Source organism: Oenanthe melanoleuca, chromosome 4 (genome assembly GCF_029582105.1).
Source record: "Oenanthe melanoleuca isolate GR-GAL-2019-014 chromosome 4, OMel1.0, whole genome shotgun sequence".
NCBI classification, from domain to species: Eukaryota; Metazoa; Chordata; class Aves; order Passeriformes; family Muscicapidae; genus Oenanthe; species Oenanthe melanoleuca.
In genome coordinates, this window is record NC_079337.1 from 68866104 (window position 1) to 68893495 (window position 27392).

The 27392-nt window shown below is 50.3% G+C and overlaps 1 protein-coding gene across 3 annotated transcripts in view; it reads right to left on the reverse strand.

Annotated features, from left to right (window-relative positions):
- The window catches only part of SFXN5 (sideroflexin 5), a 102553-nt gene that overhangs the window by 12989 nt on the left and 62172 nt on the right, over positions 1-27392 (reverse strand). The window contains exons 12-13 of one of the 3 annotated variants that reach the window (XM_056490228.1): positions 27175-27260; positions 15342-15459 (exon numbers count right to left, since the gene is read on the reverse strand). In XM_056490228.1, coding sequence (XP_056346203.1) covers positions 15342-15459; positions 27175-27260 — 204 coding nt within the window. Of the gene's footprint in view, positions 1-15341; positions 15460-25550; positions 25653-26231; positions 26314-27174; positions 27261-27392 lie in introns of those variants that run through there. The other 2 variants (XM_056490230.1, XM_056490229.1) reach the window with 2 other exon arrangements.

Genomic DNA, 27392 nt, shown 5'->3' on the forward strand with positions numbered 1-27392 from the left:
CGCACGGCGCGACACGGGCGGAACGTGCGGGCGAGGCCGGTGAGGCAGCAGCAGGCAGAAAGCAGATGCTTTTTGTTTGGGGTTGATACTCGTTTCTATCCCAGCTCGGGAAAAGGTGTAGAAAGGAATGTGCTCCGGAGAGTGCAGGGAGAGAGATAGGTCTAGGCTGGCTGCCAGGGATCCTGGAACGATATGGAAGGCAGCTAGGGGAGACAGGAGCAGATGGATTTGGCATACAGCTCATCGCTCAGCCAAAAAAAAAAAAAAAAAAAAAAAAAAATAAAAGGAGGGGGGAGAAGAAGGGAGAAAGCAGCCAGTTTTGGGAGGGGGAGGGTCATGGGGGCTGGGGGAAGGGAGGAGCAGGATGGTCACTGTGGCTCTGCTCCGGCGGGGAGGGTGCTGCTGGCTCCTCGGGGCTCCCGGCCCTTCCAGCGGCTCTTGGCCACCTCCGGGCAGGCCGGTGGCCACCTGGGCAGGGCCAGCACCGCCGAGCCCTGGGGCAGCTCAGCCGGGGGCAGGGACCGGGGATCAGGGAGTGCTTGGGCTGGGAATGAGCTCGGAGATCACAGAGCCCAACCATGCCAGCACTGCCACCACTGTGTCCCCATTGTCACATCCACAGGGCTCTGAAATCCCCCAGGGATGGGCACACCAAACCTCCCTGGGCATCCCAATCCCTGACCCCCCTTTCCATGAGGAAATTCCCCAATTCCCACCCTGGGGCCGTTCCCTCTCCTCCTGTCCCTGTCCCTGTTCCCAGATCCTAAATCCCCCCCGGTGTCCCCTCCTGGCAGGGAGTTGTGCAGAGCCACAAGGTCCCTGAGCCTCCTTTGCTCCAGCTGAGCCTTCCCAGCTCCTCAGGGATTCTCCATTCCCTTCCCATTTCCCTCAGGAATTCTCCATTCCCTTCCCATTTCCCTCAGGAATTCTCCAGCCCCTTCCCAGCTCCTCAGGAATTCTCCAGCCCCTTCCCATTTCCCTCAGGAATTCTCCATTCCCTTCCCATTTCCCTCAGGAATTCTCCAGCCCCTTCCCATTTCCCTCAGGAATTCTCCATTCCCTTCCCATCTCCCTCAGGAATTCTCCATTCCCTTCCCATTTCCCTCAGGAATTCTCCAGCCCCTTCCCATTTCCCTCAGGAATTCTCCATTCCCTTCCCATTTCCCTCAGGAATTCTCCAGCCCTTCCCATTTCCCTCAGGAATTCTCCATTCCTTCCCATTTCCCTCAGGAATTCTCCAGCCCTTCCCATTTCCCTCAGGAATTCTCCAGTCCCTTTCTTGCCATGTCCATTTGCATTCCCAGTCATCTGGGACCTTCCCAGCTCTCCAGAGGTGCTCATAAATGATGGAATTGTCTCAGTGAGTCCCTCCCCCAGCTCTCCCAGCCCCTTGGGATGGATCCATCCTGCCCCATGGATTTGTGGTGTCTCAGCAGGATTTCAGGTCACTGAGCAGCTCCCCTTGGACTGTGGGGCTTGGAGCACCTGGCCTAGTGGAAGGTGTGCCTGGAATGTGTCCCTGTACTGGAAGGTGTCCCTGACCATGGAATGTGTCCCTGAGAGGTGTTCATGATCATGGAAAATGTCCCTGGCCATGGAAGGTGTCACTGACCACAGAAATTGTCCCTGACCACAGAAGGTGTCCATGGAAGGTGTTTCTCATCATTGAAGGTGTCCCTGTCCCTGGATTGTGTCCCTGATTATGGAAGGTGTCCCTGACCACAGAAATTGTTCCTGGCCATGGAAGGTGTCCCTAACCATGGAAGGTGTCCCTGGAATGTCTCCCTGTCCCTGGAAGGTGTCTCTCATCATTGAAGGTGTCCCTGTCCCTGGATTGTGTCTCTGTCCCTGGAAGGTGTCCCTGACCACAGAAATTGTCCCTGTCCCTAGAAGATGTCCCTGTCCCTGGAAGGTGTCCCTGACCACTGGAATTCTCCCTGTCCCTGCAAGGTGTCCCTGGAATTCTCCCTGTCCCTGAAATTCTTCCTGTCCCTAGAAGATGTCCCTGTCCCTGGAAGGTGTCCCTGTCCCTGGAAGATGTCCCTGGAATTCTTCCTGTCCCTGGGAGGTGTCCCTGGAAGGTGTCCCTGGAATTCTCCCTGTCCCTGGAATTCTCCCTGTCCCTGGAATTCTCCCTGGCCCTGGAAGGTGTCCCTGCCCACAGCAGGGGGTGGAATTAATGTTTTTTAGGTCCCATCCCACCCAAACCACCCAAGTGCCCCCATGGATCAGTCCCTGAGGAATGGGAGAAGGGCAGCAGTGCTGGCTCTCCTGGAACTGTCCCAGCCCTGCAGACAACTGAGAGAATTCAGGGAACACTCCAAAACCAGGAAACATTTCTGAGGCTCTCCAGCCTCTGGCTGCAGAGATCCCCAGGCACCCCCACACTGGAATTTCCCTAAATCCCCAATTCCAGCTCCTCACCCCTGAGATCCCCCCCAGGCCCGTGCCCAAGGATCAGCAGCTCAGCTTTGTCAAACCTGACTGACTAAACCCCTGCTGCTCCTCACAAGGCAGATTTCAGCCTGAAATGTTGCACTGAAAGCTCTTTCCTGACATCTTCCCAGTTTTTCTAAAATCCCACCCTGTCCCCAAACTGGACACACTGGTTGAGAGATGCTCTCATGACTGAAAAACAAATGACTGACTCATTAATTATTGAATTATTCAGTTTTCTGCCCAAACCACAGAACTGGGGGGGGGAAAACATTTGAGAGAAACCTGAATTTTGTGAAGTTTTCCTTCAAATTAATAATAAAACTTGAATTTAAGAGGTGATTTCTCTTCATTTTAGGTTTCTCCCAAGTCTTTTTGACCCATCTTTGAAAGAAATGTTCAATTTTCACAATAAAAAACTGTTGTATTGTCAAATTGTTTTTCAAAAACCATGGAAATTCTCCTGAGAGCTCAAGATCAGAAATCATGGAATGGTTCAATTAAATTAAATTAAATTAAATTAAATTAAATTACTTTAATTATCTTGAAACAATAAAAATGGAGAAAATTTGGAATATTTGGCTGCCCTGGAATATTTGGGAATATTTGATTGGTTTGGAATATTTGGCTGTTCTGGAATATTTGGGAATATTTGGTTGTTTTGCAATATTTGAGAATATTTGGTTGTTTTGGAATATTTGCCTGCCCTGGAATATTTGAGAATATTTGGTTGTTTTGGAATATTTGGCTGCCCGGGAATATTTGGTTGTTTTGGAATATTTGGAAATATTTGGGTTTTTTCCAGCCTAAATGATGATTTTAAAGGGGTTTTTTTCCAGCCTAAATGATGATTTTAAAGTTTTTTTTTTCAGCCTAAATGATGATTTTAAAGGGTTTTTTTTCAGCCTAAATGATGATTTTAAAGGTTTTTCCAGCCTAAATGATGATTTTAAAGGGTTTTTTTCCAGCCTAAATGATGATTTTAAAGGGTTTTTTCCAGCCTGAATGAAGATTTTAAAAGTTTTTTTTTCCTGTCTAAATAATGATTTTAAAGGGGTTTTTTTTTCCAGCCTAAATGATGATTTTAAAGGGTTTTTTTCCAGCCTGGAACCTCTTCCTGGCCCTGTTCTTTGGAATATTCAGGTTTCTAAACCTTTATTTGGGGTTTGGTTGCCACTGAGCTCTCAGAGCCTCAGCAATTCCAGATTTATAGAAATTGGGAGGACAACCCCAGCAGGCAGCACCTCCAAGCCATTGCAGAGTTTGAGTTTTTTGGGGAAGCAGAGGGATGCCCACAGCACCAGAAACCTCAAGGGTTAAAACAAAACCACCCAAAGCCCCCCAATAAAACTTCTGACCTTTTAAGATTTCAAAGAGCAAGTTCACAAAAAGTTTCTGTCTCGCAGAGAGAGGAGACACCCAAGGCTCAGTGTGGGGTAAATCTGCATTTCCCACAGTAAATCCATATCCAGAAAGGTCTGAGGTGACCTCAGGGCTCGTGGCCTCACCAGGACCTTCCTCAGAGAGAAGAAAATTCTCCCTGGAAGAGCCCTCCCATCACAGGATGCTGATTTTGGATGGATTGGTGGGAAAGTCACCAGCCCTGAGAGCTCCCAAAATTCAGAGTTTGGTTGTGATTCCTGATCCTTGCTGGAATGAAAAGCACCTGGGCAGGCACCGAGTTTCTCCTTTCTTGGAAGTGAAATAAAACCCCATTTTGGATGTGGGCATGATCACAAATGGATGAAAATGAGCTCTCAGGTCATTCCAGCAGGAATTCCTCAAGGAATTCTGTCAAGGAAGGAGGAATTTGCTGCTCTTGGCTGAAGACATGGACCCCAGAATTCTCCTGCTGCTCAGGAGGAAGAGCAGGATTCAGGGATGCCCTTGGTGCTGCAGGGAAGCTGAACAAACCCCTCAGGTTCCCAACCTCCAGCACGTTTCCTTCTCCCCCAGACCACCAGCCTGACTGGGAACAGGAAATTCAGAAAGCAATTAGAGATAATTATATATGTGAGATGTGATTAATAAGGCATTCCCAGCCCCAAGCAGGCAAGTCTGGACAGCTGATCCCCTTCCTTTGCATCCTGCACCTCTTGGAGTTGTCAGAGCTGCTCCAGATGAGCCAAAGCAACCCCAAACACACCAAAAAAAATGACAAATCCAACCCTGTGTGACCAGAGGGGTAAGGCAGGGAATGGGAGGGAAGAGCATGAATGGGTTTGATATTAAAGTTATTTTGTGATTTAATGATTCCTGTCGGATGATCCTTGTGGATCCCTCATCCTTCCAGCTCAGGGAATATTCCAGGCTCCCCAGGTGTTCAGAGGAGGGGAAGGGACTGGGTTTGTGGCCCAGGATGGAGCAGCAAAGCCAAGGATCCAGGGAGGGCTGAGGAATCCTGGGGAGGAGCCCCTGTGTTTACAGGAGGTGCTGCTGAAAGGTGTCCCGAAGAAAGACAGCAATTAACACCAAAAAAAAAAAAAAAAAAAAGGTTTCTTTCCACAAAGAGCCTTTTAAGTCTGTTTTTCGGGCCACTCCAAGGGTTAATGTTTGGCTGTTTATCCGGACTTGTCGGATGTCAGCTCTTTCTTTTGACTCCTAATGGCTCCTGGCCATCGGGGGCTGAGGGCTGCTCAAAGGAGCTGGTGTCAGGAATGTTTTTAATGCCCACCAGCACCCACACACCTGCACAGCCTGTGCTTGCAGGGGATAGTTTACATACTTGAACCTGTCTCCCAGGCACGCCAGGGGTATAAACATGAAACCCGATCCTGTCTGACAGGAGCCCCTGGGCTCTCGCTGCTGCCACCGCCACCCCCGACCCCAAACCTGCCCTGCTGCCATCACACCCCGCTCTGCTGCTCCTGCCGGGGATTCTGGAGAGTGTTCAGCACTCGGGAGCGAGGGAACAAAGGAAGAGCAGCAGGGTCACAAATCAAAGCTGCGGGGCAGGGAGGGAGAACAAAGGCCCAGCCCCCGGAGCGGCGGGGCTCGGCTCACTGCTGACCCTGCCCGGGCCCGGCTGACACCGAGCCAAGGGTCACCCAAACAGGCGGGGCCGGGGAACTGAGCCACCATCAGGGGGACTGAGCCACCCTGAGGGGAACTGAGCCACCCTGAGGGGAACTGAGCCATCCTGAGGGGAACTGAGCCACCCTGAGGGGGAACTGAGGGGAACTGAGCCACCCTGAGGGGAACTGAGGGGAACTGAGGGGAACTGAGCCACCATGAGGGGAACTGAGGGGAACTGAGCCACCCTGAGGGGAACTGAGGGGAACTGAGGGGAACTGAGCCACCCTGAGGGGAACTGAGGGGAACTGAGGGGAACTGAGGGTAACTGAGGGGAACTGAGCCACCCTGAGGGGAACTGAGCCACCATGAGGGGAACTGAGCCACCCTGAGGGGAACTGAGGGGAACTGAGGGGAACTGAGGGGAACTGAGCCACCCTGAGGGGAACTGAGGGGAACTGAGGGGAACTGAGCCACCCTGAGGGGAACTGAGCCACCATGAGGGGAACTGAGGGGAACTGAGGGGAACTGAGCCATCCTGAGGGGAACTGAGGGGAACTGAGGGGAACTGAGGGGAACTGAGCCACCCTGAGGGGAACTGAGCCACCATGAGGGGGGAACTGAGGGGAACTGAGGGGAACTGAGCCATCCTGAGGGGAACTGAGGGGAACTGAGGGGAACTGAGGGGAACTGAGCCACCCTGAGGGGAACTGAGGGGAACTGAGGGGAACTGAGCCACCCTGAGGGGAACTGAGGGGAACTGAGCCATCCTGAGGGGGATTGAGCCATCCTGAGGGGAACTGAGGGGAACTTAGGGGAACTGAGCCACCCTGTGGGGAACTGAGGGGAACTGAGCCACCCTGAGGGGAACTGAGCCACCCTGAGGGGCTGGGGGCTCCTCAGCACTCCCTGAAGGCCAGAGCCTTCCTCTTCCTCTTCTTCTTCCTCTTCTTCTTCCTCTTCTTCTTCCTCTTCCTCTTTTTCTTCTTCTTTCTCTTCCTCTTTTTCTTTTTCTTCTTTTTCCTCTTCCTCTTCTTCCTCTTCTTCCTCTTCTTCCTCCTCTTCTTCTTCTTCCTCTTCTTCCTCTCCTTCTCCTTCTCCTTCTCCTTCTCCTTCTCCTTCTCCTTCTCCTTCTCCTTCTCCTTCTCCTTCTCCTTCTCCTTCTCCTTCTCCTTCTCCTTCTCCTTCTCCTTCTCCTTCTCCTTCTCCTTCTCCTTCTCCTTCTCCTCCCCTTTCCCTTCCCCTTGGAAATGCCCCTGGCTCCCAGGAAATGTCCCACACCAGGCAGGACAGGGCTTGGAGCAGCCTGGGGCAGTGGGAGGTGTCCCTGCCCATGGCAGGGGTGGCACTGGATGGGTTTAAGGTCACCTCCCACTCAAACCGTTCCCCGATTCCAGGATTTTGGACAAGAAAGGTGTTTAAACTGACTGAGATCTCTCAGCTCCAGATCTTTGATCTTTGCTTTGATCTTGAGATTTGGGAGAAAACCCCATGGGAATGGGAGATGTCATGATCCAGAGATGTTCTTTGCTCTGCCAAACTGGTTCCTTCTCTCCTGGAAAAGGGACAAGAATCCAAAGGGCACAGCAGGGAAGAGCTTCCAAATGAGTTTGGGAAATGGGAAATTGGGAAATGACCTGGGACAAGGCAAGAGCTGCTCCTTGGGATCACCACCATGGATCTGCAGCTGGAATTCCACCAGTGGAGCAGGCAGCAGGAATTTCAGGCACACAACATCTGCTGCATCCCAGAAGAACCTTAGAGAGCACCACGTGGTGGGAATGAGGAGCTACCACACAAAAAGGAGAATTTTGGGGGGTTTTCCTGACTGGGACGCCCCAGCCATGCAGGGTGTGGAATGTTTGGGTTGTGAGGTCTCTGCAGGAGCTCCAGGCTGAGCCAAGACCCTCCCTGGAGCAGGAAGGAGCTGGGGGCTGCTGGATCAGGACACAGCAGCACTGGAAGGGGAAGAGAGGACTAAGCCTGGTGTGGGGCTGATGTGACCAGCAATGTGAATTCTGTCCCAGCTGGGTGGGGCAGTGCCCCTGATCTCCTGGCACACATTATCTGCTCATGGGCATCTTTAAACCAGCTGGGCAATCATCTTTATCTTCCCACAGCCCATCCTCCCTCCAGAGATATCTCCTGTTCATGGCCAGTGAGTCCCAGGGCATGACTGATAAAATTCCATCATCCCACTGGGAGATGCTCCAGCCAGGGGAGGAGCCAAGCCTTTCCTACCCAGATAAAAACTGAGATTTGGACACCAAGGAACCTTCTTCCCACTGGATTCCAGAGGAAAACCAGACCTTTGCACATCATCCCTGGAGCTCCAGAGGAAACTGCACCTTCTCCAGGAGCACTGCTCCAGCTGAACCACATCTGCCCCTGCAGGAGGATGCAGCCACCATTGAATGGGACTGTGCCAACACCCTGACTGACTGACGGGTGTCAGCTTGGATTCTGACTCTGGCAGGGTTTGGGATTGTTCTGTGTAATACTGCATTGCTATTTGAATTTTCCTAGTCAAGAACTGTTATTCCTAATTCCCATATCTTTCCCTGAGAGCCCCTTAATTTCAAAAATATTATAATTTGGAGGGAGGGGATTTACATTCTCCATTTCAAAGAGAAGCTCCTGCCTTCATTTGCAGACACCTGTCCTTCACACCAGGACACCTGGCATCCTTTCCCATGTTCTTTGGGAATACCTGCAGCCAGGAATGCTCTGGGCTGCCTTGGGGATGTTTGGAGCACCTGAACCTGCCTTGAATGCACCTGAACTCCCCAAAAGCTCTGCTGTCACCTCGAGCTGGAGTCTATCCCATGGAGGGTGGTGTCTAAAGCAAACCCAGCTCCAGGGCTCCCTGTGATGGTGAGGATGATGCCAGAGGGAGGAAGTCCAGGTGGGAGCAGGGGCTGGGGCAGGTCCCTGCAGCCCAGAGCTGTCCTGCCCAGGTGGCAGCAGGGACAGGTTCCACCAGGGCCATGGGGTGTCAGGTGTGCCCTTCACGGGTGACTCTGGCAGCAAAACCTGAGATCTCTGCCCTGCAACGTCCCTGGAGCAGGGACCCCTCAAAGGGGGATTCTGGCTCTCTGATGTCAAAACTCAGCTCAGATAAATCCTGTCTTGAGAGGATTAACAGGATAAACCATCCTAGCACAGCTCCCTCAACACTGCAGAGGGCTGGGCAGGGCTGCAGGACCCAGGAACACCAGAAACCCCAGAAACGCCACTGGGCACCACCACCGTTCATCTGAGAGCCAGAAAGGGGCTCAACACTTTCCCAAACACCTCAGATTTTCCCTCCAATCCAACGTCAGTGCTCAGCCCCTCACTGTCACCTAAATCCTGGGGGTTCTGCTCAAGTCATCTCATTAAAGAAGCCTCCTGGGATCTTCATATGAGGTTCACATGGAGAACAAAGACACTCTTGTTTTTGTCAACAAGGGGAAGGCAAGAAGAAAAACCCAAAGATGAGGCAGAAGATAAAGCAGAAGATGAACCAGGACATAAAGCAAGAAGATAAACAAGGAGATAAACCAGAAGATATGGTAGAAGATATGGCAAAAGATAAACCAGAAGATGAACCAGAAGGTAAGGCAGAAGATAAAACAGGAGATAAATCAGATGGTAAACTAGAAAATAAGCCAGAAGATAAACCAGGAGATAAACCAGGAGATAAAACAGGAGATAAACCAGGAGATAAACCAGGATATAATGCAGAAGATATACCAGGAGATAAGCAATGAGATGAACCAGAAGATGAAACAGAAGATAAACCAGGAGATAAACCAGGAGATTAAACATGATATAAACCATGAGATGAACCATGAGATAAACCAGGAGATAAACCAGAAGATAAACCATGAGATGAACCATGAGATGAAACATGAGATGAAGCAGGAGATGAAGCAGGAGATGAAGCAGGATTTAAACCATGAGATGAACCATGAGATGAACCATGAGATGAAACATGAGATGAACCATGAGATGAACCATGAGATGAACCATGAGATGAACAATGAGATGAAGCAGGAGATGAAGCAGGATTTAAACCATGAGATGAACTATGAGATAAACCATGAGATGAACCATGAGATGAACCATGAGATGAACCAGGAGATGAAACATGAGATGAAGCAGGAGATGAACCATGAGATAAACCAAGAGATGAACCATGAGATGAACCATGAGATGAACCATGAGATAAACCATGAGATGAACCATGAGATGAACCAGGAGATGAAGCAGGAGATAACCCAGGAGTTAATCTGGGCCAGCCCTCAGGAGAGGCGCCCCAGCTGAGCCCCGTGGTGCTGCTGGAGGCGCCGCGAGCAGGAGGGAGCTCAGCTCTCTCAGGCACAGCTTGGATGCTCTGCAGCCTTTGGGAGAACTTCCCTCCTGCCAGGACCTGGTGCCTCTTCTGTGCTGAGAGCAGCTCCTTCCATCCCAGCCTCCCCCCAAGGCTCCCCAGCACCCCAGCAAGCCTCTCCCCAGCCCCAGAAGCAAAGCGCAACTTTGCACTTCTCAAACAATTTTGCCCCCCCCCACCATGGCAGCTGGCGAATTCCTTGCCTGGCTTTCTCATCCAACTTGGACAAAATTTCTGCAGAGAATCCCTCCTGCTGCCCTTCCCCCCGTGCAGAGCAATCCCAAGGGAGGGATGGTTCCGTGGGGACCCCCTGCTGGATTGCATCTGATTTCCCTCCTGAGTCTGGAATGGGGAAGCGTCTCGGGGGCTGTGGCTGTGACCTCCACACAGCTCTTTTGTCAAGTGCCATTTCATTAAAAAATCAGCCTTTTAACTGTGGACACATTTCAACCTCACCAAATCTGCTAATTATTGACAGTTGGTGAAGAGGAGATTTCACTTGTTCCTCCTGTTAAACTGCATCTAATTAGTAATTACTGGTTCACTGTCATCTTTACTGCAATAATCCCACTGCACATTGGCTCATTAACCTTTTGCTTTTCTAAAGCAGCCTGCCAACAAGATGAAGGCTAAAACAGATTGGAAAACAATAGCTCAGCCTTGGTTTTTAGGCTGTTTATTCCCCTTGTCCTGGAGATCCAAAAGGAAGATTATTTTTAAGGAAAGGCTGAAATCAGCCACGGTTATCATCGAGCATCACCCAAAAAATGCCCTTTAAACCTCCCCCAGGTGGGAGCAGCAGCACTCAGGTGGTGGTGGAAGGTTTCTCTGCCATTCTCCAGATCTGTTTCTCCATTTCTCCATTTCTGGCCATCCCCATCCCCACCATCCCACCAGGCTGAGGGTGCCACCAGCTCCTGGAGCGATCTGGAGGAGCAGGGCAGCAGAGCAGAGGAGCAACCCCGTGGCTCTTTCTTTCTGCTGCTACACTGAATTTCATTTGCACAAGTCCCATTTTCGGTTTGGAGCTGTCACAGCTGTTTCCATTGGCAGTGCATAGCTGAGTAGGAGTTGTCAGTGGGGATTGGGAGAGGGAAGAGATTCCCCGGGGGGCATGGGAGGCACTTGGAGGTTGTGGGCTAAATGCATTAACTACATGTTTCTCCCAAACTTAACAGCAGTGAATTACTCAATGCATATTGATGGGTTTAGGTACCACAGTTAACACAATCCTGGGATGACAAGAACGTTTCTCAGCAGCTCCAGCGTGAGTATTCCCAAGGATCCGTGGATTCGTGGCTGCTACGAGGGGTTTATTTTTATAATGTTCTCTTTAAAGCCATAATACCTAGAAACAAGCTGTGATTCTGGAGCACCACTGCAGAAATCCAAGTGGAGTTTCATCCCTACAAAAGCCAGGCTGGATATCAAGCCAAAAAAAAAGGCTCAGGGTGCATTAACCTTCCCTGACACTCTGATTTCACTGGAGTTGCTGCTGATGGGACAAGGTGGCTGCATTTATCCAGCAAATTTATTAAAACTATTGCAAGGCTCCAGTTCTGCTGGAAAACCAACTGTGAGTTTGAGCCCTGTTAGGAGAGAGGATCAAAGGTGGCCACACAAACTCCTGGCCCAAAACACCCCCTGAGTGACACAAGGTTGTGAATGTGTGATGAAGGGCAGAATTTGGCTCCTCACAATTCCTGTGCCAGACCACAGCTGTGTTTTTGGAACAGAACACGTCTCTTGCACCTTGGTGCTGATTTGCTCCCTGTCCTGTCCTGCTGTGTCCATGGGAAAAGCAAAGACATTCCCACCTGCACAGAGATCAGGGTTTAAACAATTCCCTGTCTGACAGAAACGTGGAATCACTCAGGTTGGAAAAGACTCCAAGGTCATCGAGCCCAACCACTGGTCTGGTGATGAGTGCCCAAAAATTCAGATTTTCAGAAGCACTCCCTGCAAGATGATTTGGATTCCCCACCCAGAAATAGAGATTATTCCAGGTAAACCTCTTGCTTTGCTCCCTTGAGCATCACCACAGAAACCTCCAAAGAGATTGTGGAGAACGAGGGGAATGTCCTCTGGAAACACTCACAGGTTTATAGAAAATGCAAACATAATGGAAAAATAGGCTGGGAGAGCTGGGAATGTTCCCTGGAGAAGGGAAAATTCCAGGGAATGCTCAGAGTCCCTGCAGGGGCTCCAGGAGAGCTGGAATTTGGGACAAGGCCTGGAGGGACAGGACACAGGGAATGGCTCCCACTGGGAAAGGGGAGATGGGGCTGGGATCTTGGGAAGGAATTCCTGCCTGGGCTGCAATTCCCAGATTTGCTGTGGCTGCCCCTGGATCCCTGGCAGTGCCCAAGGCCAGGTGGGACATTGCAGTGGGAGTGTCCCTGAACATGGATGGGGTGGCTCTGGGTGGGATTTGGGTCCCCCCTGATCCAAACCCCTCTGGGATTCTGTGACTGCCCCTGAGCCTGTGGTGTGAGCAGATGTGGGATCCAGCTGTGCAGGGCCCTGATCCCAAGGAGCAGAGCTGGATCCCAGCAGGCAGAGCTGGGGCAGGGGAGGTTTTCCCTGGCAGGAGCGTGGGCAGGGCACGTCATCCCCCAGCAGAGCTGACTCACCTCTGCCCTGCCACAACATCCCAGCTGCCTTCCAAGGTCACTCCCTCCCTCCCAGGGCTGCAGTCCCACTGTCCTCAGAGCTAAATTCTGTCCTGGATTTTCCCTCTGGGTTAGAACTCATTCAGCTGCTAAAATCAATGAGATTTTTCCCTGCTGAATTGTCAGATACTGCTGCAGGAGAAATTATGAGTCACCCAGAGAGACACAGTTCCAGTGGGAGGTGTCGCTGTCATGGCATGAAACAAGAGGGTCCTGAAGGTCCTTCCAACCCATAATCACTTTAGGATTGCAGGATTTTGCAGGAACAGTGGCAATGTCACCTTTGGGATAAATGAGGTTGGTGCTACCTGCTGTGGTCTTGCTTCCCTGAAAGATTTTTCCTGGAAATAGGAAGGAAATCAGAAATTTCCAGGAAAATTGCACCAGGGAAGGTTTAAACTGGATACAAGGAAGGAATTCTTCCTGGAAAGGGTGGTCAGGGCTGGAGGGGATTTCAGAGCTCTGTGGATGTGGCACTTGGGGACAAAGAAGGAAGAGAATAAGAGGGTGAGGGAGTGAGGGAGTGAGGTAATAGAGGGGTGGCAGCAGTAAAGGAGAGAAGAGCAAGAGGGGTAAGAGGGCAATTTCCCATTTACAACACAATAAATCTTCTTCTATGATGAATATTCTAATTCCCACTAAACAATCTAACACAAGATACAAATTCTATAGCATACAGCCTATAAGAATCCTTACACTACCATAGTGTATTATAATTTAAACTCTAAAAACTGCTCTTTGGACCCTGCAAAGTCTTCTCTGACCTTTGGAGCTGCTCTCCAGCAGAGCAGAAGACATTGTTCTATCAGGAGGGGATCACTTTCAGCTGGCCATCCTATTTCTTTAAGTTATTCAGTAACTTAAAGGTTTGGTATCCCAAAAGTGGCTTTCATTTCATGGATTCCATATCTCAGAATCTAGCATTCATATTTGTGAGGTTTTCCTGGCTCATCCTTCCCAACAGTCAGGGCTGGAGGGGATTTCAGAGCCCTGTGGAGGTGGCACTTGGGGACAGGGTCGGTGGTGGCCCTGGCAGGGCTGGGAATGGCTGGATGATCTCAGAGGGCTTTTCCAGCCTTGCAGACTCCGTGATTGCCTGGAAGAGGAGCAGGAGGGATGCTGTGCCCACACAGGGCGGGCTGGCCGTGCTCCAGGCTCCACCCTGAGCAGGTGGGAGAGCTGGCAGCGCTGGCAGCAGGGCCTGGAGCAGAACTGGGATCAGAGCAGGGAGCTCTGGCCAGGGAGCTGAGGCTGAGCTCCTGCCAGAAGCACTGCCAGGCTCTGGGGGAGCACAGAGCCCAGGAGAGGCAGGGAAATCACATTGCCTCTGCAACTGGGGCTGGTGCAGCCTCTGACTGCAGCGCTGGGCCTGCTCTGATGGAAGGGCTCCAAAAACCATGTTGACTAATTAGGAAAAGTTGAAGGAAGAGCCGTGTGAATCATTAAAGCTTCAGCAAACACGTCTTTTAGCAAGAGGCTCCAAGACTGAGATAAATTCAGGTTCTTAGAGAGAAGGGACAGTTTTGTCTCAGCCTGGAGACAGCAAGAAGGACAACAGAGAATCCCCAACGTGGTTGTCAGTCAGCACACAAGATTCCCTGGCTGGAAGTCATGGAAAAACCCACCCAGACTGAAACAATATGAATTAACCTGCAGACAGTGATACAAACCCCTGATCAGCCCTTGCAGCTGACACAGGAAGAACCTGGTGAGACAGTCCCTGGCTGACAGAGGTTTTGTTCCTCAGGAATGGAGACCTTCTCTGGAAATGCAGATTTACAGCCAGGAAAAGCCCCAATCACCAAAATTAATGGCTCAGACATAAACCCACCCCAGCAATTTGTTCAGATGAACTCTCTGAGTGATTGCATTGGTCATTCCCTGTTTCCCTGGCTGGTTTTCCTTCATCCACCCCCAGGCTGGGTCTTCCCAGGAGATGAAAAAGCAAAACCCCTCAGAGAAGCTCTGGGGAAGAACATCCCCACCAGTGGGTGCTCCAGGCTCTTGGCCTCATGGACAGAGCTTGGATTCAATATTTTAACTCCAAGGAGGGAGTATTATATAACATAATATTTTACATAAATATTTACATAATATTTATAATAATATATAATAATGTTTATATTATTATATAAATAATATATTTATATATATTTATATATATTTATATATATTTATAATACTATAGGATATTATTGATAATAATATATAATAAGATATTTATAAGAATATATTTACAATAACATACTAACTATATTATATTATATTATATTATATTATATTATATTATATTATATTATATTATATTATATTATATTATATTATATTATATTATATTATATTATATTATATTATATTATATTATAATAAATATTAATGTATTATTATAATATTTCATAATATAATGTATAATATATAATAAATATATAATATATAATATATAATATATAATATATAATATATAATATATAATATATAATATATAATATATAATATATAATATATAATATAATTGCATTATTATTTTAAATATAATATAATATAATATAATATAATATAATATAATATAATATAATATAATATAATATAATATAATATAATATAATATAATATAATATAATGCAATGTAATATATAATAATATTTATAATTTTTATATACAAATATATATATAATATATAATATTTTAACCCCTCTGTGAGGGACAGGCTCCTTCACCTGCCTGGCACAGCTGCCCTGCTCAGGAGAGGAATATCAAAACCAACTGCAGGAATTGAGGAGGAGGCACAGGAGTGGCAGAGTTACCCGGGGGCAGAGAGGGTTTGTCACAGTGGGACAGGCACTGACCTCGGACATCTGGGGGAAGAGGCTGATGGCCAGGGGCAGGGCCAGGCCAAAGGCAGCGAGGCACACGAGGCTTTGCACCGGGAGCAGCAGCCGGGGCCGGGCCCTCAGCAGGGAAGTTCTGCAAGGGAAAGCTTTGGTTAGAGAGCCCCGGGCCAGGGGAGTGCAGCACACCCTGCCTGGGCATGGGGCTCACCTGCCCCTCTCGCTGTGCTTCAGAGAGTCATGGAATGGCTTGGAAAGGACCTCAAAGGTGAGCAAATTCCTCCTCCTGCCATGGCAGGGACACCTGCCCCTACCCCAGGGTGCTCCAAGCCCTGTCCTTGGACACTGCAGGGTGGACACCTCTTCCTCAGGGTCAGCACCGAGTTACCCCCCACAGCCCCAGTTCCACCAGGGGACCCTGTGTCTGCAAGGCAGGAGGTAACCAGCATTCTGTTCTGTTCTATTCTATTCTATTCTATTCTATTCTATTCTATTCTATTCTATTCTATTCTATTCTATTCTATTCCATTCCATTCCATTCCATTCCATTCCATTCCATTCCATTCCATTCCATCACCAGCTGTTAAATCCAGGTAGAGCAGTGTTTTTTATCTCTTCCAGGACCCATAATTCCAGGGAGATATCTCCTGTTAATGGGCCAGCTGTTAAATCCAGCTGGGGCAGTTTTCTTTTCCACCTTCCCGTCTTCCCATCCTCCCTCCAGGAGATTCTCCTGCTCATGGGCCATCTTTAAACCAGCTGGGCAATCATCTTTATCTTCCCACAGCCCATCCTCCCTCCAGGAGATATCTCCTGTTCATGGCCACTGAGTCCCAGGGCATGACTGATAAAATTCCATCATCCCATGGGAGATGCTCCAGCCAGGGGAGGAGCCAAGCCTTTCCTACCCAGAGAAAAACTGACATTTGGGACACCAAGGAACCTTCTTCCCACTGGATTCCAGAGGAAAACCAGACCTTTGCACATCATCCCTGGAGCTTCAGAGGAAACTGCACCTTCTCCAGGAGCACTGCTCCAGCTGAACCACATCTGCCCCTGCAGGAGGATGCAGCCACCATTGAATGGGACTGTGCCAACACCCTGACTGACTGACGGGTGTCAGCTTGGATTCTGACTCTGGCAGGGCTGGGATTGTTCTGTGTAATACTGCATTGCTATTTTAATTTTCCTAGTAAAGAACTGTTATTCCTAATTCCCATATCTTTGCCTGAGAGCCCCTTAACTCAAAATTGTAATAATTCAGAGGGAGGGGTTTACATTTTACATTTCCCATTTCAAGAGAAGCTCCTGCCTTCCTCAGCAGACACCTGAGCCTCTCAAACCAAAGCACCCACCACAGGGGACACCTGCAGCAAGGTGCAGCTGATGCCCAGGGAGCAGAAGGAAATCAGGCCCTTGAGAGGCACTGGGAGCTTTGGAAAAGGCACAATCAGCTTCATTAATGGGGTAATAAAGCCACAACATTGATTATCCCTTAATTTGTTAAAATCCAACATCTGCAGTGGTGACAAGGGTGTTTTAACATTTGCTGTTCCTGGGGGAGGTTTATGAGTTCAAGACTTGTTAAGAGCAAACTCCTGAAGATACCTGCAAGGTCAGGCTCTGGAAATGACCCAAAAGTGACCCTTCTGATGGAATTAACTCTGGAAAACCAGGACAACATTTGGCTGGTAGAGGCTGGTATATGAAATATATTCCAGGATATGGGGCCTCAGGCAGTTTGCCAGTGTTAAAGGGGAAAATATCAGGATTTATTCTGGAGCCATGGACAAAAAGGATCCTATCATCCAATGGAAAAAAAATGGGAATATAAACCAACAAGTGGACAGGGAGGTGTGCTGGAGTGTTCAGTGTGTATGAGCAATGTGGAGAGGGAGTGGATTTGCTGCTGGGTTATTTAGGGAATGGCTGGAGCTGTGTCAGGGGATTTGGGATGGATTTTAGGGAAAGGTTCTTCCCCCAGAGGGTGCTGGCACTGCCCAGGCTCCCAGGGATGGGCACAGCCCCACAGAGCTCCAGGGGGTTTGGACAGGGGTGCCCGGGGGGGATTTTAGGGGGTCTGGGCAGGGCCAGGGGTTGGATGGATGATCCCTGTGGATCCAGCTCAGGATGTTCCATGATTCCATGATCTCCTTCCCTCTGGGGCTGCCACAGGAGCCCTCCTTGGCCAGGGGAGGTACAAGAGGTGACACCAAGGCCTGAACATCCATCCCTGTGGTGACATCACTGGCACTGAACCACTCCCACCCCAAAGGTGCCATTCCCAGCCCAGGGCTGTCCCTCCCAGCTTGGCAGGACTGCAGCCAGGTGGATCCCAGGACACCCCAGCCCCTTCTCCACCTCCAGTGCCAGCTGCAAACACAGCTGGGGATCTGCTGGGAAGGAATTCACCCCTGCTCCTGTCTGGGCACACTCAGATTGCTGAGAGCTGCCTTCCTCTCCAGGAGCTTGGGGAGACGTGGGGAGAGCAGAGTCTGACTCCTCCAGCATCTCAGCTCCTCGCTAATAAGCTCTGAGACGGAGTTGATCCTGTCAATTTGTGCTGTGAAAGTCAAGCTTCTGTTCTCCAATATTGAGCTGAGAGAACCGAGAGAGAGAACTGCTGCAGCTCAGAGCCTCGAGAGAAGCCTGCAGGGCTTGGTCCAAGCAGGAAAGGTGACTGTGCAAGGAGGAGAGGAATCACCTGTGTAAGGAGGAGAGGAATCACCTGTGTAAGGAGGAGAGCAGGTCATCTGTGCAAGGAGGAGAGGAGTCACCTGTGTAAGGAGGAGAGTGGGTGACTTGTGTAAGGAGGAAAGGATTCACCTGTGCAGGAGGAGAGTGGGTGACCTGTTCCACACCCTTTAACACCTGTCCAAGGAGGAAAGGTGACCTGTCCCAGTAGGACAGCTGACCTGTCCAAGCAGGAGAGGTGATTTGTCCAAGGAAGAGAGCAGGTGACCTGTCCCAGCAGGAAACATCTCCTGTCCCAGCAGGAAACATGTCCTGTCCCAGCAGGAAAGCTGATCTGTTCAAGGACAAAAGGAGCAGCTGCACACCTGTAACACCTGCCCTGTCCCAGGAGTGCCGTGGGTAAGCTGTGATCACCCCTGGGATGCACAGGGGCAGCTCCTGGAGCTGTTTTTCCCCTGCTGGAGCTGCTGTGAGAGCTCTCCTGGGACAGCCCCAGGAGCAGCATCCTCCAGCCTCCCTGGGGCTCAGCCCAGAGCCAAGACACGGCTGCTGACAGCACCCCTGACATCTTAATTTGGAACTGCACCCTCTGTAATTATTGCCCTGTCGGGGACCTGATAATCACCCGAGTAAAACCTCAGCCAATTTAAAACGATCCCGGGTCCAGCCCCCAGGTGTGACTTCCAGGGGTGTTTCCAACTCAGGCCAGTTCAAATTACAAGGGCCGACCTCCTAATTAGGAAGAGTTATGGCTTGATTTAAAAAGGAGAGCAGGCTAATTAACACATGTAGTGTAATGTCTTAATTGGGATTCAGATTGGAGAATTTGTGTGGTTCACACAAATGACTCATAATTAGCCAAGAGGTCCAGTTTTCTCCTGTCCCTGGGATCCTGCTCCCGAGCTGGGGAGGATGGGGAGTTAAATATTGCATTTTGTGAGCTGTCAGCTGCAATGCAAATCCCTCTTTTCACCCATTAACCCCCTGGAAGGGAGTGGTGAGGAGCTTCCAAAGGCTTTCACTGCAGAGGATCAGCACAGATTGAAAATAAATAAAATTAACATCCATCTTGGTGAAGAGGGATTTCTTTTACACCAGTGCCCTGCCGAAGGGCTGGGTCAGGGAATGGGGAGCTCTGGACCTTCAGAGCCCAACTCTGGCACATCCTGGAGCCTAAAAAACCCCAGGGTGAGTAAGGCTGGGAGGGAGCTCACCCAGTCCAACCCCCTGCTCAGGCAGGGTCCCCTCGAGCACAGAACTGTGTCCAGATGGATTTTGAGTATCTCAAAAGACACTCAACAAAGAGAAATTAAAAACTGAATTACTGAGCATCTGCAGAGATGTTCAAAAAGCAGAGGAAGGAGCTTGATTTATCCACAAGAGCAAACCCCAGCCCACAGGACTCTGCAGAAGTGCTGGTGCTGCTCCACAGGAGAGCAGTTTCAGAGACCTCACCCCACACACAGGACAGGAGCAGCTTTGGAAGGAAACCTCAGCTCAGATTATTCAGCAAGGAGCTGGAAAAGCTGCACCAAGAGCTCCCACAGTGGAAAGCAGGACAAGGGAATCATGGAATGGTTGGGTTGGAAGGGCCCTTAAAGCCCATCAGGGACACTCCCACTGACCCAGGTGCTCCAGCCCCAGTGTCCAACCCAGCCTTGGGCACTGCCAGGGATCCAGGGGCAGCCACAGAAATGAAATTCTTCTCTGGGAATTCCATCCCAGGCCTCCCCACCCTCCCAGCCAGGAATTCCTTCCCGAGATGGGATCAAACCCTCTCCTCCCTCAGCTTGGGATCATCTCCCCTTGTCCTTTCACTCCTGCTCTTGGGAAAACTCCCTCTCCAGCCTTTCATAACCCACTTTGACACGTTTATTTTGTTGTCCCAAATTTTATAACACGACATTTTTGATCTGTCTCACTGGCACAACCCATCCACGTTTCTCCCCTGACCTTCGCATGGAACAGGAAACTTCACAAATTTCCCCTCCTCTTTCTCTTTTCCTTCAAGCTTCCTTCCTCTACCCCTCCCAACCTCCCCAGACCTCTTCCTCCTGCGATTTCCCCCTCCAGGTTTTGCTGGGCAGGCTCTGTGAGAGGCAGGAGGGCTGTGGGGAGGCCGTGGGTACCAGCACACGCAGACAGTGCATCTGCTGCACAGACACGCCGTGCTGGAGCTCTTGTAAACACACCTTCATTCAACTTTCATCGCAGTGTTCATTAGTGGTTTAAATTTTGCATAATTTGGCAGCTGCCTCTGGCGTTTTTCAGGAGGTGCTGTAATTTATTCCATATGGAAGTCAGGCGCTGCACTCCCGAGCAGTTATCGGGAGCGCTGAACCGGGGCCGCCCTCGCGGGGAGGAGGTGTCGGATGCTAAACTCAACATGACAGGAGTGAGCCCGAGCCTCCCAGCTGACAGATTCCGAGGGGTCTGGGGGCTGTTTGTGTGAACAGGTTCAGAGGCAGCGCCGACACCGCCAGACGCCGGCAGCGCCGCGGGAGAGGGGGGTCAGGGGGACCCGGGGCTCCAGCTCCTCACCAGCCCCTGGATGTGCCAGGGGAGTTTGGGATCCCCAGATCCATCCTGGGGGCTCCCGGCTCCTCACCAGCCCCTGGATGTGCCAGGGGAGTTTGGGATCCCCAGATCCATCCTGGGGGCTCCCGGCTCCTCACAACCCCCTGGATGTGCCAGGGGAGTTTGGGATCCCCAGATCCATCCTGGGGGCTCCCGGCTCCTCACCAGCCCCTGGATGTGCCAAGGGAATTTGGGATCTCCAGATCCAATCCTGGGGGTCCCAGATCCTCACAACCCCCCTGGATGTGCCAAGGGAATTTGGGATCCCTAGACCTGATCCTGGGGGCTCCCAACCCCACCCTGTGATCTACCAAGGGAATTTGGGATCCCCAGATCTGATCCCGGGGCTCCCAGCTCCTCACAACCCCTCTGATCTGCCAAGGGAATTTGGGATCCCAGATCCCCGTGGTGCAGGGCCTGCTCTGTCCCCCAGCTTCTCTCCCCCGTTTTGGGTCGTTTTGGGAACTCTGAGCTCTCCCAGGGGCCGTGTCCCGCTGTCCCAGCCCTGGTGTCCCTCCAGAGGACAGAGCAGATGCCACAGGAGGGGGGCTGGGGTTTGAGCTTGATTGACACCATTAAAGGAGCAGTTTCCGTGTTTACTCCGGGAAGGTGTCGCTGCTGGCAGCTGCTGAGCCCAAACAAACTTCACTGAGGCCTCTGGAGGAAAAGCACCTGTGGGACACCCTGCACCCACCAAATATCTCCAGGAAAAGCCCACGGACACGAGGGCCAGCAGAGACAAAAGGCCTCCAGCAGAGGAAAATCCCCTTCCAGCACCACAGAGCCCACAGGAAAATCCATTTTTGCCGGTGCTGCTGATTTAGCTCAGCCAGAGCAGCTCTGCAGTGCTGATCCAGCCTGGAGCACCTGGTCTGAAGGGACTGGCAGAGAACAGCCCTGGGAGCTGCTGCCTGAGGAGGATTTGGAGATGATGAAGAGCAGAAATGCTCCTCATCCATGAACTGCTCTGCCCCCTGCCCACGGCAGCAGCTCCAGGTTTGTCTCCTCACAGACACTGCCCAGCCAGCTCCAAGGCCTTCCCCAGTGCATCCTGACATCCCTGAGCTCCTGGAGCCTCCCCAGCCCTGCCCTGTGCTCCAGAGCCTCTGAGGGGCACAGAGCAGGGAAAGGGAAAGGGAGAGGGAGAGGGAGAGGGAAAGGGAAAGGGAAAGAGAGAGGAGAGGAGAGGAGAGGAGAGGAGAGGAGAGGAGAGGAGAGGAGAGGAGAGGAGAGGAGAGGAGAGGAGAGGAGAGGAGAGGAGAGGAGAGGAGAGGAGAGGAGAGGAGAGGAGAGGAGAGGAGAGGAGAGGAGAGGAGAGGAGAGGAGAGGAGAGGAGAGGAGAGGAGAGGAGAGGAGAGGAGAGGAGAGGAGAGGAAGAGGGAGAGGAGAGGAGAGGAGAGGAGAGGAGAGAAGAGAAGAGAAGAGAAGAGAAGAGAAGAGAAGAGAAGAGAAGAGAAGAGAAGAGAAGAGAAGAGAAGAGAAGAGAAGAGAAGAGAAGAGAAGAGAAGAGAAGAGAAGAGAAGAGAAGAGAAGAGAAGAGGGAAAGGAAAGGAAAGGAAAGGAAAGGAAAGGAAAGGAAAGGAAAGGAAAGGAAAGGAAAGGAAAGGAAAGGAAAGGAAAGGAAAGGAAAGGAAAGGAAAGGAAAGGAAAGGAAAGGAAAGGAAAGGAAAGGAAAGCTCAGGTTCTCCACTCAGAGATCCCCAGAGTGTCCCCAGCAGACGCTGGTGATGGACTGAGCTCCTCCAACTCTTGGCCAGACCACAAGAGCCAAAATCTTGACTGAGGCTGCACTTTTTGCTGCAGTCCCACCCAAACCAGCTGCAGGACAGTGGAGAAGCCTTGGATGGTGGAGCAAACAGCTCCACTTCCCAAATTTCATCAGAACCAAAGGATTCCCAGACATGTCTGAATAAAGGGAATAACGGGAAATGGGGATGAAGAGCCCAACTTCCTGCAGTGGGAAGTGACACAGAGGCACCAAAGATTTCCCATTTTCACACCACCAAACCAAGATAATATTTTTCCCCCACCGAAGTCGCCAGCACAGATACAATTTATAAAACTTCAATGAGAAATACATCTGCACGAAATAACTGACACCGTGTTCCCTGCGTGGCATATGCAGGCTGAAAATAAACATTGCTTCTATATGTTGAGTGCTCCAGCAGAGAGTCCAAGCAGCAGGAAATGCATGAAACATGGGGAAGGAAGAAAGGGAGCGCGGCAGTGGGAGGGAACACGGAACCACTTGGAGAGCAGAGAAGGCGGCCCCGGGAGTTAAAATACACAGCAGGCAAAGAGATGAGAGGAGCCAAGAGAGCTGAAAAAAATGGCACAAGAGACGAGAGAGGCAGCTGGGGGAGTTAAAACATGCAGATGGAGAGATGGCTGGGAGAGAGGAAAGACCTGGATGCGAGCGGAGAGACGGCGGCCGGGAAGCGGCCACTTAAAATAAACTCAGGGAGCAGCGAGGTGCAGATGGGGCAGGGAGAATTCCTGGGGCTGATCCCTGCTGGGAGCAGGGCTGGGCCCTGCGGGGCTGGGGGTCCCACCTGCTGAGCAGCAGCACCCACCTGCACCCGCTGGAGGGCATGGGGATTGTCCCTCCTTCTCCACATCCCAAATTCAAACACTGGGAGGGATCATCCCCTCCTTCCACCCCAAATTCAAACACTGGGAGGGATCATCCCCTCCTTCCACCCCAAATTCAAACACTGGGAGGGATCATCCCCTCCTTCTCCACATCCCAAATTCAAACACTGGGAGGAATCATCCCCTCCTTCCACCCCAAATTCAAACACTGGGAGGGATCATCCCCTCCTTCCACCCCAAATTCAAACACTGGGAGGGATCATCCCCTCCTTCTCCACATCCCAAATTCAAACACTGGGAGGGATCATCCCCTCCTTCCACCCCAAATTCAAACACTGGGAGGGATCATCCCTTCCTCCTCCACCATCCCAAATTCAAACCACTGGAGGGAATCATCCCCTCCTTTCACATCCCATATTCCAAGCACTTGGAGCAATCACTCCCTTCCTTCACCATCCCAAATTCCAACCACTGGGAGGAATCACTCCTTTCTTCCACACCCCAAATTCAAACACTGGGAGGAATTGTCCTGTCCTTCCACACCCCAAATTCCAAACCCTCTCCACTGGGAGGAATCACTCCCTTCCTTTCCACCATCCCAAATGCAAATGACTTGGAGGAATCGTCCTCTCCTTTCACATCCCAAATTCCAAGCACTTGGAGGAATCACTCCCTTCCTTCTCCACCATCCCAAATGCAAATCTCATTGGAGGAATTGCTGCCCTCTTTCCCCATATTCCCAAATCCAAACTACTTGGAGGAATCATCCCCTCCTTCCTATATCCCAATTGAAAAATCCATTGGAAGAATTTTCCCCTCCTTTCCATATCCCAACTGCAAATCCAGTGGGGGATCCATCTCCTTCTTCCCATATCCCAAATGCAAATCCATTGGAGGAGTGTTCCCTTCCTTCCCCACATCCCAAATTCAAACTCCTGGAGGAATCATCCCCTCCTTTCCCACAATCCCAAATGTAAATCCATTGGAGGAATCATCCTCTATTTCCTATATCCCAATTGAAAATCCATTGCAAGAATTACCCCCTACTTCTCACAATTCCAACTGCAAATCCATCGGAGGAACTGTTCCATTCCCCACATCCCATATTCAAATCCATTGGAGGAATCGTCCCTTCCTTCCCACAATCAAAAATCAAAATCCATTGGAAGAATTATCCCCTACTCCCCTAATCCCAAATGCAAATCCATTGGAATAATGATGCTCTACTTCCCATATCCCAAACCAAAATCAATTGGGAGGATCATCCTCTACTTCCCATATCCCAAATGCAAATCCACTGGGGAAATGTTCCCTTCCTTCCCCACATCCCAAATTCAAACCACTTGGAGGAATCATCCCCTCCTTTCTCACAATCCCAAATGCAAATCCATTGGAGGAATCATCCTCTATTTCCTATATCCCAATTGAAAATCCACTGGAAGAATTATCCCCTCTTTCCCATATCCCAACTGCAAATTCTTTGAAAGAATTATCCCCCACTTCTCACAATCCCAACTGCAAATCCATTGGAGGATCCATCTCCTCCTTCCCATATCCCAAATGCAAATCCATTGGAGGAATGTTCCCTTCCTTCCCCACATCCCAAATTCAAATGATCTGGAGGAATTTTCCCTTCCTTCCCATATCCCAAATAAAAATCCATTGGAGGAATGTTCCCTTCCTTCCCCACATCCCAAATTCAAATGATCTGGAGGAATTTTCCCCTCCTTCCCATATCCCAAAAGCAAATCCACTGCAGGATGCAGACAGTGATCCTGATCCCAGCTCTCCAGCCTCCAAATAATGAGTGACACATTCATCCTTCCCATTCACAGCCCCCACAGGGATTTCTATAAATAAACAATAAATAATTAAGAATAATAAATGCCTGCCTGGGTCTCACCCCCATTGCAAACACCCTCCTCCAGCTCAAACCCCAATAAATTTATAAAGTTAAACTTTACCCCAAGTGCTCCAAAGATGATTTTTTTCCCAAAATGAGTTTTCAGCTCCTCACCCCAGCCCTCCAGGAGCCCAAGGATATTTGATGGCAAAGGAAGCAGGCACAAAGCTCTGGGGAGAATTCAGGCAGGCAAAAGCAGAGCCTGGATATTTTTATACGCACAGAGTTTCGTGGCAGTGAGAAGGAAAATTTTCCCTCACAAACGTGAATTAAAGCTTTCAATAAGTCAAAATGATGATTTTTTTTTTTTTTTGAGGGCACCCTCCTGTGAGTTCACAGATAAAATCAGTTTTAGTAAGGCCTGCACTGAGCACAGGTGCATTCAGCAAAACTCGTATCAACCCAAGGATTTATGATGCCCCTGAGGACAAAAAAATGATTTATTGGTTTTGTTTTGCTGCAAAGGATGGAGCCAATTGCACCATCAGTTTTATTTTCTTTTCAGGGGTCAATCCAATTTTACTGCCAGGTTTATTTCACCTTGGGGATGGCCCAAGTGGGTCCTGCTGGAGACAATAATTTATTAATTTACAGAGGAGTTTCCTCCAGATTTCTCCAAATTTTTTCACACATAAAGTATTTTATCTGTGGTTATCCTTTGAAGCAATAAAATCATTTGTCCTGGGTGTTGATTTTTTTGGGATGGTTAAATGGGAACCAGTGAAACCAGTGGGAACACACAAAACCACCTCAGTGCAAAGTGAATTTCTACACACAGCTTGGAGTAAGCCCTGAGTAAATTACTCCAGAGTAAAGCATGGCCACTGCCAGGAACATTCCCAAAAATCCTGCAGGAAAATCCTGGCCCAAGTGGGTGACAAAGGGACTTGGAGCAGGGAAGAGACTGCAGGGATTTTGTCCAGAAGGAAAATGAAATAAAATCAAATGTTTTGCACAAAATTAGGGCTGGAATCTGCCCCTCACTGGGATTAGATGGACTTCGAGGTCTCTTCCTACCCAAATAATTCCATGATAATCTCTGGCTGAACATCATTAATCTCTAATGATTGCTGAGTGGAGAACTGAAATTCATGGACAGTTTTCCATTCTGAGCTGAATTCAGAGAGTTTTGTCTCCCACTGACCACCCATGATGGGTTATCCAAACTGCTGGGGTTGGGATAAAATAACATCAACAGAAAACTTCAACGAGCCTGACATTGGCCTGAAATGATGGAATGGGGAAATTTAATAAGCAAAAAAGAAAGAAAAAATCTATTTGGTGGATGAAATTTGAGGGGGACCTTGTGCCTCTGAAAGGAGGGGAGGGATTTGGGATTTTACCCCAGGGAACAGGGACAGGAGAGGAGGGAAGAGCTTCAGGGAGGGTTTAGGTTGGATTAGGGGAGAATTCCTTCATGGGAAGGTTTGTTGAGCATTGGAAGGGGCTGCCCAGGGCAGGGCTGGGGGTCCCATCCCTGCAGGGATTCAGGGCTGGGGGTCCCATCCCTGCAGGGATTTAGGGCTGGGGGTCCCATCCCTGCTGTAATTTAGGGCTGGGGGTCCCATCCCTGCAGGGATTCAGGGCTGGGGGTCCCATCCCTGCAGGGATTTAGGGCTGGGGGTCCCATCCCTCTGTAATTTGGGGCTGGGGGTCCCATCCCTGTGTAATTTAGGGCTGGGGGTCCCATCCTGCAGGGATTCAGGGCTGGGGGTCCCATCCCTGTGTAATTTAGGGCTGGGGGTCCCATCCCTGTGTAATTTGGGGCTGGGGGTCCCATCCCTGCAGGGATTTAGGGCTGGGGGTCCCATCCCTGTGTAATTTAGGGCTGGGGGTCCCATCCCTGTGTAATTTGGGGCTGGGGGTCCCATCCCTGTGTAATTCAGGGCTGGGGGTCCCATCCCTGCAGGGATTCACAGCCCTTGGGGACATGGGGCAGTGCTGGGGATGGTTGGACTCGTGGTGACCTTGCAGGACCTTTCCAACCTGAACCATTCCATGATTCCATGAAATCCCAGTGCCTGACACCCACTGAGGACCCTTCCTCCCTTCCCCCGAGGAACTCCCCCCTCCCCTCAGACTCACTTCTCCAGCACGGACATGATGATGGGAGGTAGAACCAGTATAGGCATGGGCAGGACCACTCTGGTCAGGGCCGTTTCCAGCAGAGCCTGCAGGGCAAAAACAACAAACAAGACACATTGAGACAGCCCAGACACTCCCCAGGATGCACCTGCCAGGCTCAGAAAGGCTCTGGTGGGGAGGAGAGGCTCTGCAGGCACTGCCAGCCCTGCCATGGGAGC